The 12,045-nt window shown below is 53.1% G+C and overlaps 1 protein-coding gene across 1 annotated transcript in view; it reads left to right on the forward strand.

Moving 5' to 3' along the window:
* Positions 1–2,553: 2,553 nt before the first annotated feature.
* LOC102951948 (Grid2 interacting protein) overlaps positions 2,554–12,045 on the forward strand; it is a 32,743-nt gene continuing 23,251 nt past the window's right edge. The window contains exons 1-2 of the mRNA XM_042971615.1: positions 2,554–2,967; positions 11,077–11,231. Of these exons, the coding sequence (XP_042827549.1) occupies positions 2,554–2,967; positions 11,077–11,231 (569 nt within the window). The remainder of the gene's footprint in view (positions 2,968–11,076; positions 11,232–12,045) is intronic.

The following is a 12,045-nucleotide window of genomic DNA, read 5'->3' on the forward strand; positions in this document are numbered from 1 at the left end:
CAGCTACAGTATAGCGCTGTGTGCTTAGCTTTATGGACTCCACTCATTTCCAAAATGACTTAGGTGAGCATCCTTTCCCATCCAAACCTTATTTCATGGCCTGGACCTCCTCTTCTGATGATGGTAAATCTGACCTCCTCTTCTGATGATGGTAAATCTGGCCGTTGGGTTGATATTCCTTGTGGATACTGGATCCCCCTGCTTTACTGAGTCTCATCATTCTCCTCTGCCATCACTGGACTGAGTGATACCTCCTACCTCAAACCAGCCTGAAGAAACCCTCTCGGCCCACCCACCAAGCTCCGTGACCTCATGGGGGGACCCAGACATGGCCCAGCTCCAGCCAGCCTTCACTCCCGTCTGAACATCACTGCTTGCCCTCCAGGACCACGCAGCAGGGGCCGACCACTCTGGGCCCTGGCCAAGCTGTCCAGCCATCCTGCTGGCCTGCCTTGTAACTGGGGCCTTCTCAGGTTACTCGGAGGATCACTTGCCTTAGAAACTCCAGCTGTCACCTCGGGCGCATCAGTAACCGATGCCAAGGCCCTGAGCGGTGGAGGGCTGGCCACAAGCAAGTGTCCCCAGGCATCCCACGGGCCCCGTGCTCTGTCCCCGCAACCACTGAAAGCACCAGTGAGGAAGGTGAGTGATCTGGGGGTGCGGGGGGTCATCAGCCAACATTCTGGGATGGGTGGCCCTGGGACACCTCCCTCTGATGCCCCAAGATAGCCCATCAGCCCTGCCAGGAGCCTGGATTCCTGTTTCTAGGGGAAGGTGAGAGAGCAGAGAGTGGCCCAGACCAGGAGCTCGGGGTGGGCGGGGGAGGGCTTGGGTCGCGTTGCAGGGCTCGGGACAAATAGGAGGGCTTGGCACGGTGCAAAAGCCCAGTGGGGTCTGAGTGGCTTTCAGTCCCCGTGACTCTGTGGACTCCCCAGGTTGTGTGTAGAGGTGTGAGGTATTGCCTGCTCTGGCCTCTGGTAGGCAGCTTGCCATTGGTGCTCTGGCCAGAACAGGTGTGCATGTGGAGGGGAAGCACGGCTCCCAGCCCCAGCTTCAGAGTTTCCAGCCAGCCCCTCTTTGACTGTGGGGGAGCTGGCTGCCTCCCTCGCGGTACAAGAACTGACCTCAGGCTCCTTTAAGACACGGTGATGCCCCCACCCCATCTGGGCCCTATGGACCCAAGAGTCCAGCACTGCCTCCAAGCGACGGAAAATGCGTCCCTGAGACCCCATGGCAGGATGGCCACTGGCAGAGGAGGACCAGGTCCCCTGGGATGGGTTCAGGAGTAAGCCAGCCGGTCTTGGGGTGTGACAGCCTCCGCCACACCCAAGGTGAGGAGTGCTCACACTGTGTCCTCTGGTGGCCAGGCGAGACAGATTCTCACTGGTTGTCGCTTAAAACCGTTTCTTCCTGGCCCACGATGCTGTCAGAACCCTGGGTCTCCTCCCCGCCTCAACCTCAAAGACATTTTCAGGTGCCTGGGAGAGGGAGCCACGGGAGGCCGACTCTGTGCAGGGGATCCAGGCATCTGTGGAGGGCCTTCAAAACCAGCCGTCCATGGTTCTTCGAAGCCAGGGTCAGGAAGTCCTCAGAACTAAGGACTCTTCCCCGGAAAACTAAGCCTTCACACCACATACTACCTACAACTTCAGAGGCTGTCCCTGGGCTGCTGTTCTAAATAGACACAGGGAAACATGGGTTGTTCCATCCAGGACAGCCCCCCCCCCTTCCTCTCCAGGTCGTGTTCATTAACCTTAAAAATAAAAATTATTTTTCCGGCAAAAATGGGTTAACTCAAGAATGGCAGAGAATGGTAATTCAGGACAAGCCTATGGCAAAAATCATAGGCTAGTCCACCAAACCAAGGAGGGGAACTTTCTTTCGCAGAGAAGGAAGAGGAAGTCAGGAAGGGTTGTTTTGAAGGAAAGTCCACTGGGAAAAGTGAGGGATGGGGATAAAGACAGCTCCTCATTGGCTCAGTTGAGTTGCAGGGCTCTCCCTTTCTTGGAGGAGAGGCTATGCACATCTTGCCCTGTTGGACCTGAACTGGATGATTCTCTTCTGTTTGATGATTCCTCTGTGGGGGTTGGTAATAGATCATTCTTCCTACAGTTGAGGTAGACTGTTATGGCTCCCCCTTCTGGCCTCCTGGCTCCCTTTTAGTGAGGTTTCCCATTATTAATTTTCCCATTAAGGTTTGTGGCCCCAGCCCACCTCACCGGTGCCCACATCTGGCCTCTTTTGGAAGACAGAGGCACCCCCCGCCCCCGGCCAGGCTCTCCTACAGCCGGGAGCCTAGAGACCTCCAAGTCAGTGGGAATTTGTGAGTTCATGTCACTGGGAAGTCCCTTTGCCACATGGAAGTTGGTGAATTTCAGGCACAGCTGGATCCAGGAGTTCAGACACTGTTTTAAGAACTAATTCTTCACGTGGAGGCAGAGAGAATTAGAAGCTCAGACTGGCGCATCTCCTGGGCATCTAAGCGGCCTGCAGGGCCACAAGGAATCCCCTGGACAGTGTCTCTCCCTCTCCAGCCGCACCGCCAGCGCTGCCATGCCGGCCACCAACCAGGGCTGGCCCGAAGACTTTGGCTTCCGGCTAGGCGGCTCGGGCCCCTGCTTCGTCCTGGAGGTGACAGAAGGGAGCAGTGCTCACGCTGGGGGTCTGCGGCCCGGGGACCAGATCCTGGAGGTGGAGGGGCTGGCCGTGGGCGGCCTGAGTCGCGAGCACCTCGTGCGCCTGGCCCGGCGCTGCCCGCGCGTGCCGCCCAGCCTCGGTGTGCTCCCGGGCCCCGACGGGGGTCCAGCCGCGGGATCCGGACGCGCGTCCCCGACCGCAGCCCTAAGGCCGCTGCGCCCCAGCAGAGGCCTCTCCCTGGGCCGCGAGCTGCTGCGTCTGACGGGCCGCAAGCGCCCCGAGGCCGTGCACCGGGAGCGCAGGCGCAAGGCCCAGGAGTTCAGCCGCAAGGTAGGAGCCGCGAGGGGTGAGGGGTGAGGGGTGAGGAGTCGGGGTGGTGGGCAGGGGACCCTGGGCACGGGCCTGTTGTGGGCCTGGAGCTTGAGGCTCCCATAACCTGGAGCTGAGGAATCTTCTGGAGACATATTTACCAGAAATATAATGACATTCAAGCTTCAAAGCCCTGTACCTAATTTTGTAATTCTTAATCTTTTTTTTTTTTAAGTTTATTTACTTATTTTTGAGAGAGACAGAAGGAGCCAGCGGGGGAGGGACAGAGAGAGCTAGAGAGAGAATCCCAAGCAGGCTCCACACTGTCGGCACAGAGCCTGATGCAGGGCTCTAACTCATGAGCCACGCACGAGATCATGACCTGAGCTGAAACCAAGAGTCGGACGCTTAAGCCACTGAGCCACCCAGGCGCCCCGTAATTTTGTTGACTCTTGTTCGGTTGTTTTGTAGAAGTTGCTTTTCTTTTTTATTGACATACACAGGGGTATAAAGTACATCAAGTGTACAGATCAACACATTTAACATATGCACACACCCTTGTAATCAACCACCTTCCTCAAAATGTAGAGCAACAGAATATAGATAATGACAAATGTAGAAAACAGAATGATTCCTTTTCCCCGGAAAGTTCCCACGTGCCCTTTTTTCTGTCCTATTCACCCCATCAAGAGGTAGCTGATATTTTTTTTTTAATTTTTTTTAACGTTTATTTATTTTTGAGACAGAGAGAGACAGAGCATGAACGGGGGAGGGTCAGAGAGAGAGGGAGACACAGAATCTGAAACAGGCTCCAGGCTCTGAGCAGTCAGCACAGAGCCCGACGCGGGGCTCGAACTCACATACCGCGAGATCGTGACCTGAGCCGAAGTCGGACGCTTAACCGACTGAGCCACCCAGGCGCCCCAAGAGGTAGCTGATATTTTGAACTCCAGCATTAGAGATGACTTTTGCCTGTTTGTGAGGTTGGTGTTAATGGATGTACTTGATGTTAATGGACGCACAGCACGTTCTCTTTGGCGCTGGGCTTCTTGTTATGCTCGTGACTGTCACCCACATCCTGTAGTAGTGGATGTTCCCTTCCATTGCCCGTATTACTAACATAGTGTCTTAGTCTGTTGCGGCTGCTGTAACAAAACACCAGAGACCAGGGGGCTCAGAAACAAAAGGAATTAATTTCTCACCATTCTGGAGGCTGGAAGTAGAGGTTCTCAGCACACCAGCAGACTTGGTGTCTGGTGAGAGCCACTTGCTGGTTCATAGCTGGTGCCTTCTCCCTGTGGTGACAGGGGCAGGGGGACTTGCTGGGGTTTCTTGTCTAAAGGCACAAATCCCATTCGGAAGGGCTCTACCCAGAGCCCTCCCAGAGGCCCCACCTCCTAATACCATCGTCTTTGGGGCTTAGGATTTTAATATATGAATTTAGGAGGAACACAAACATTCAGAGAATAGCACATAGTGTTCCTTTTTTTAAAGAGTCACAGTTGTTTCAGGCCCCCACAAAACTGGGATCTGGCCCTGCCTTACACAGCAGTGTGGCTGGCTAGCTGGCCATAGGAGGCCCCGGTTCATGTCCCCCAACCTTCCAAAAGCATTTCCTCTCAGACTTTGGCGTGAACGGGCCCTGAGTGGTGGCAGGTGGGAAGTTAGGGCTTCCCTGAGGACTGAGAGTAACAGCCTGGAATGACCACAAGAAGGGCCCAAGGTCTGAGTCACCTACAGGAAGCAAGGGGTGGCCACCAGGAGAGGTGGAGACCCAGGGCTGGAAAGGAAGGTCTGAGGATGGTGTTGGCCTCAGGCCAGAATCCCAAGCAATCCCTGATTTGCAGAAACCTGACCCTTTTCTGGACAAATCCAGGCAAACCCAAGAAACTGGGGTGTGACACAGTCATGGAGGAAGAGGCTGACCAGTAGGGTCATGTCTGTTTGGGACCATGGGCAAGGTCTCCATGCAGCAACCATCTCAGTCCATCCCCCCTCGTATAACTGTCCTCCAGGGCCTTCAGATGTGGATGCTGAGCCCAACACCTTGGGAACTCAGTTTGATGATTGGGACACCCTTCCTTGTCCTCCATGGAAAGGTCACTATTCATTCCTCCTCTTGGCAGAGCTTGACCATGAGATTTGGGGGAGCAGAGGGCTAGGAAGCCCTGTTTGCATTTGGCTGTTGCAGAAATGGCTCCCAGCCCACTGCCCAGTGTCAGACCTCCATTCACCTAGCCTTCTCCAGTGCCCAAGCTTGGTCCAGTCCTCCCTTCTTCTAAACCTACCCCCCTCCACCCCCCGCCAGGAACCTCAGCTCCACCATGTAACCTGGTATGACCCTTTGTCTGGGCAGGACCCCAACTTGAGCCTTTCAGCCCATGCCCCTGAGCAGGCCAGCCTCTGTAGCCAAGTATATGCAGTCACTCTCTCATACACACAACACTTAGCTCTGGCCTCCCTAGGTCAGCAGTGTCCAGCTCCTCAAAAGATATGACTTCCTTTCTATCCCCAGAATAGGCTCTGCTATCGTAGCAAACAACATCAAAGATCTTGATGTCTTTGCACAACCCACGGGTTTATTTTTCATCCATACAAAGTCCTCTAAAAGTCCAGGCAACACTCTGGGGTGGCTGACCTCTACATGAGGCCCTCAACATCCCAAGACGCCCCCATCTCAATGCGAGGCTTCAGGATTTTCTCTAGAAGAGAGCATGGAAAATTGTGCATCAGCTTTTAGGGACTTCAAAAAGCAAACTACTGCACCTGCAGTCAATGTTCATTGGCCAGAACTAGTCACGCTGCTGCTCCCAAAGGGTGCTGGGAAATGTAGTCTTCTGTGCGTCCAGGGAGGAGAGCTCGAAATATTGGTGAGCACTTGTGCCCCAATCCGTCCCGGCTGCTGTAACAGAATGCCACAGACTGGGTGGCTTAGAAACAACGAGGATTTATTTCTCACAGTTCTTGAGGCAAGAAGTCCAAGATGAGCGTGCCAGCCAGCATGATGGAGTGAGGGCTCTCTTCCAGCTTGCAGACTTCTCTTGTCCTCACAAGGGGGCAGGAGCTGGGAGCTCTCTGGGGCATCTTTCATAAGGGCACTAATCCCACCCACAAGCACCCCACTCTCATGACCTAATCACCTCCCAAAGGCCCCACCTTGTAATACCATCACACTGGACATTAGGTTATTAACATATGAGCGGGGGGTGGGGCAGGGGGTGCACCACCATTCAGACCACAGCAACTAGTAATGCCTGCTAGAATTCCAGATGACCTGGAAGGCCTGCCCGAGGCTCCGTCCAGCCTCTGGCGAGTTGGAAGGGGGCATGGTCAGAACCCCCAGAAGGTCAAGGTGGATATGAAGACCTGGCCACAAAGCAGGGCCAGGGTGGTGACCAGCGCGGGGAGGAACGTGACCGGCCGCCCAGGCCAGCCATGATGTGTTTTCTGGCAAGGGGGAGTGCTGGGTTCTGGTTAGAGCTCACCAAGCATCTCCAAAAACTGAGAGCAAATCCCCAGGAAAGACTGCCTCAGGACAATCAAGGGCTTTCTGACAATTAGCTTCCAGCGCTCTCCCTGCCCCAGTTTTTCCTCCTTGAAGATTCTGATATTTAATAGAAATCCATTAGTGTCCCGTGATGGTGCCTCACGCTTAGATATAGGTTGGGAGCATCTGGGTAATAGCTGACACCAAAACCGCACTGTGGCACAGGCCCCAGGGGGGAGGAACTATTTTTTCCTCTTTCTTACATAAAACGTCTTTCCAGCTAGCCATGTTCTCCTTTGAATTGAGGCTGCATCTGACTTTGATTTCAAAACCACTAACCTTCCTCGGCACAGTGGGTGTAAGAGAAGGGGGTGCTGGTGCTGCAGCCCACCCTGCTCACCACCAGGGAAACTGAGGTCGGCAGGGGAGCTGCAGGAAACGCCGTGAGAGGACAGCCAGCCACCACTGTGGCTCTTCAGTTCAGTTCCAGAAACATCCAGTGAGTGCCTACTATGTGCCAGGCCCTGTGCTCAGGTCTGGGTCTCAGGCCGTCGCATCAGGTCCTACCAGGCGGAGGAGACAGACGTGTGGGGTGCGTGTGCTAGGACTCAGGCCTGACGCCCTTGAACCGCTGTTTCTATGGCATCTTCACCTCTGAAAAGCCTTCCTGAATCGCCTTGTGCGTCTATCTAGGAGGGAGTTAGACATGCAGTTCTGAAGTTCAGGAGCAGGCTCTGGGCTGAAGATCAAGGTCCAGGAGTCACCATTTGGGGTCCTTGCCCAGAGAATTGCCACAGGATGCTGCAAGAAGGGGGCGCACCGTAGTGGGTCAGGGCAGTTGGATAGAAATAGCAAGTGTAGACAGCTCTGGGCCAGAAAAGTTAAGAGCATGATGGGGTTGCAGGGCAAGAAGGACTTGATGTACTCATGTATTTACAGGTGGGGAGGGACTTGAACATTTGTAAAAGCTCAAGGGAAGGAGGCAGTAGAGACGCTGACATCCATGTGTTTCGCCATCATTGACCACGGGCGTGATGCGCCAGGGCTGGGGAGACAGCTGTGATGAGGGCAGGCAGGGAAACTGCTCCCCTGTAGCTCATGTTCCTGTGGGGAAGAGACAGAGAGGAAGTGGACAAATCCATAAACAAGCTATCGGGGCATAACGATCAAGGAGGTGAAGAAATAAACAGGGAGATGAGAGAGAGATGGGGGCCATTTGGCCAGGGTGGTCAAGAAGTCCTCAAGGAGGTGACTTTTGAGCGGAGAGCCACGTGACAAGTGGGTGGCAGGAAGAGAAGGTGGGGACAGGTGGGGCAGAGGGGTGTCTGTGGACTGGAGGGTTGACCTTGACCAGGAAGTGGGGAGCTCTTGGTTCTCGGGCGGCAGAGGGTTGTGGGGAAGGATGCTGTCTGTGGATGTCTGGAGGTGGATGGAAGGTGGAAAAGGTGGTACAGGACAGCCCCAGCTCTGGCTGAGGCTGCGCCCGCACTCCCCTAACAGAGATGCGTGGCAAACTCACAGGCTCGCTCTGCCGCCCAGCCTCCCACCTCTGCTTCGGGGTCAGCTCAGGTTGTCAGTGTCCAGACATACCTCAGACCCCTGACCATGAAGGGAGGGTTCTCGTGGAGTATGGACAGACCATGGCTAACTGGTACATTAAAAAAGAAGTGTTTGGGGGCACCTGGGTGACCCAGTTAAGGGTCTGACTTTGGCTCAGCTCATGATTTCATGGTTCTTGGGTTCGAGCCCTGCGACAGGCTCTGTGCTGATGGCTCAGAGCCTGGAGTCTGCTTCAGATTCTGTGTTTCCCTCTCTCTCTGCCCCTGCCCCACTCACACTCTGTTTGTCTCTCTCTCTCAAAAGCAAATAAACATTTTTAAAAATTAAAAAAAAAGCCACCTCACTCTTGTGATTCCATTCACAAGAAGTATCCAGTGTAAACAAATCCGTGGACACAGAAAACAGATTAGTGGTTGCCATGTGGCTGGGGGAAAGCGGCTGAGGGAGTGAGGACTTCGTGGGCATAGAGTTTCCATTTGGGGGGATATGAAAATGTTCTGGAACTGGATGGTGGTGATGGTTAAACCATGTTGTGAATGTACTTAATGCCACTGAATCGTACACATTAAAATGGTTACAATGGTAAATTGTATGTTACGTGCATTTTTACTACAGGAAAAAATAAAGGGAGAAATGATAACATGCACTCTTTTTCCTGACGGTATAAACCATATAAACTGTAGAGAAAATGGAAACCACTGACTTATTTAAAAAATCCAGATCACTCTAAAACTTAGTGCATATTTCCAATTCATAGATATATGCATAATTGTATATGTATAAAAATGTAACACTGCATATCCCATTTGTAACCTGTTTTTTTCACTTGCCTGTTTATCACATTTTCCTGTATATTTTATAACAGCTTCATTGAGATATATCCACATGTCATACAATCTACTCATTTAAAGTGTACAATTCAGTGGTTTTGGATATAGTCACAGATTTATGCAACCATCACCAGGATCAATTTTATTTTTTTATGTTTGTTTAGTTTTGAGAGAAAGAGGCAAAATGTAAGCAGGGGAGGGGCAGAGAGACAGGGAGACACAGAATCCAAAACAGGCTCCAGGCTTCCAGCTGTCAGCACAGGGCTCGAACCCAGGAACCGTGAGATCATGACCTGAGCCGAAGTTGGATGCTTAACCGACTAAGCCACCCAGGCACCACCACGATCAATTTTAGGACACTCTAGTTACCCCACCAAAAGAACCTCCACAGACTTAGCCATCACTCTCCATTTCATGTTTTTTTTTTTTAAATGTTTATTTACTTTTGAGAGAGACAGACACAGAATGAGAGTGGGTTAGGGGCAGAGAGAGAGAGAGAGAGAGAGAGAGAGACAGAATCTGAAGTAGGCTCCAGTCCCTAAGCTGTCAGCACAGAGCCTGACACGGGGCTCGAACTCACAAGCTGTGAGATCATGACCTGAGCCGAAGTCGGACGCTCAACTGACTGAGTCCCCCAGGCGCCCCTCCATTTCATGGTTTTAAATAAAGATCTTCAGCACCATTTTTTCTGACCAAATAGTCCCACCTTACATTAAATGTAAGATGCCATCTTGCACCATCAATTGCAAGATGCCCGTTTTATTGACCATCAACAGAGAAAAACCTGTGCCAGTTAACCCATGACCCATATTTCCTTATTACTTACTCATCATTTAGTTTAGTAGTCATTGAAAGAGAATTTCTAGACTCATTTGGAACATATTTAGTACCGGCAATGCACGTAAGTCAGTTCAAGTAACACGGTGAACATCTATGACCACATCCATATACACGCGCAGGAACGGCAATTAGCCATAAGATACATCCTGATTTCAGAGATGCTCACCCCAGAATCAACGATGTCCAGTACCACAGGGTATCAGGTGAACTTGGCTCTCCAACAACAGAAGTTGACTGTGCTAACTTGGGCAGGAGAAAGGGATTGGTGGGGGGGGAAACGGTTCACAGAGTCGGCACTGGAGATCCAGCCTTAGAACCGGGACAGGACCAGCAACCTGAGGTCCAGCTGTCCTAAACCACCCAGTTAGGACAAGTCCGCTCAGGGTGCACTGCAGGGCTTTGTCACCACCCTGAGCAAGCTTTGCTGTCCCCCTATCTCTGCATCATCTTTTCAAGAGGCAAAACCCTGGACAAGAGCCTCCGACTGCCCAAAGCTACCCTTGGCTGCCCCATAACTGCCAGAGTCTTGCCTCCCACATGGTTTGGGGTTTCCCCCTTTCTTGGCTGAATAGCCAGGACTACAACTACCCCCCCCCAAAATGGATGTGCTACAGTTATTTATCCAGTATTATCAGGATTTCTGTATTGCTTCCAATGTCTCCATGAACAATGCAGAGTGAACCTCTTCACTCATAAATCTTTGTGCATAGTCTTGTCTTTCAGGACAGATCTAGGATACGTTTCTAGATCATTGGGTAAAGCCCTGGTGCATTTTTAGGCTCTGAACACACTTACCAAGCTTCCCTCCAGAAACACGGTGCCCGTTTGCATGCCCCTTTCCAACGGCTGCATGGACTCCTCTGAGTAGATGTACCTTGATTGGTACCAGCTGGTTTGGACACAAAGCAGAAGAAAACAGAAGTCCAGAGAGAGCACTAGAGGAGTCCAAATTCAGGGCTAGGCACACACCCCGGGGCTTTTTTGTGGTGCCAGAATGTTCCCTGTGGGATCTCTCAGCGAACCGTGTGGTGGCAGGGAGTATAGTGTTATAATAATAGTAACTAGCAATTATTGAGTGCCTGGCACATTTTAAAGCTCTCGTATTGATTCCTTTGATCCTTACAATACTCAGTGGAAGGGCGGTCTCTGGGTTCGAGTCCTGACCCCGTGGCCTTGGGCAAATCAACCCCACCTCTACCAGCTTCCGTTTGCTTAGATGTCAATGAGGATCTCAGCCCTGCCGCCTTGTATGGCTGCCATGAGGCTGGAAATGACGTGACTTGGGTAAAGAGCTCACGGCGGAGCTCAGGCAGTGCTCCAACTGTCCTGTGGAGGGAAATTGAGGGAGGCGCCGGAGGCGAGCAGTATTCTGTTCTGGGTCCCTGTGGTCGTTCACCAGACCCTTCCTTGCAGGTGGATGAGATCCTGGGGGACCAGCCAACCGCCAAGGAACGGGTGTTCGCTGCCCTGAAGCAGTTTGCGGCACAGCAGCGAGTTGATGACCTGGTGTGGGCGCTCACCCTGGTGCTGCCCAGAGAGGCCCGTGCACCACTCATGGACAACCTCAGGTACCTTCGTTGGGGGAGGACTGGGCAGGCAGAGTGTGTCTTGCTTAGAGATGTCCGCTGTTCTGCCGCTGCCCCAGGCGCTATGCTGTGCGTCCTGCCACGGAACTGAACCCCAACACTGACCCACTCGCAAGGTGGGCCGGTGGCCTGAAGGCTGACCCTGGGAAGGGCGGCTGTTGGCTCTGCTGGGTGCCAGGGCATCACTGTGTACGAGTCGGGATGGCTGCTGGATGCTGGGCTGGGACAGGCTGCAGAGAGGACCCATCTCCTGCAGGAAGGACGCCCCGTGCTACAAACAGTGTGTGCTCTCTGCCCTCTGATGATGCCCTGTGCGCCAGGGACCTCACCAGGGCCCTAGAGAAACACTCTCTGGCTGAATCACCCCAGCACTATTATTATGCCCATTTCTCGGAGGCAGACTGAGGCTCAGAGAGGTTAAGAGGCTGGCCCAAAAGTCACACAGCAAATGAGTGCTGTCACAGGACCATGAACCCATCAGCTGTGCACTTTGTGTTCTGCTCAGCTTTGGACCCTGTCAGTTTATCCTTTAGGAAAAAAATTTCCTGGTGGGTTTACACCTGGCGTGGCCCCTGAGTCTTCTGAGCCCCCTACACCCACCCCCTCTCCCACCAGGGCATCACAGCCCAGCACAGCACAGCTTTGATCAGGCCCCCTCTGAGTGATGCCTGATGCCTTCCCTGCCGGGATCCCGCGGGGTCTTTCTCTCCTCACCCTGCCTCCAGGGCCTGCGATGGCTCCCCCCTCCCCCTTCCTGGGCTCAGCCCGCCCCCTCCCCTTGCTGCCATTCACCCCA

This window comes from Panthera tigris, chromosome E3 (genome assembly GCF_018350195.1).
Source record: "Panthera tigris isolate Pti1 chromosome E3, P.tigris_Pti1_mat1.1, whole genome shotgun sequence".
NCBI classification, from domain to species: Eukaryota; Metazoa; Chordata; class Mammalia; order Carnivora; family Felidae; genus Panthera; species Panthera tigris.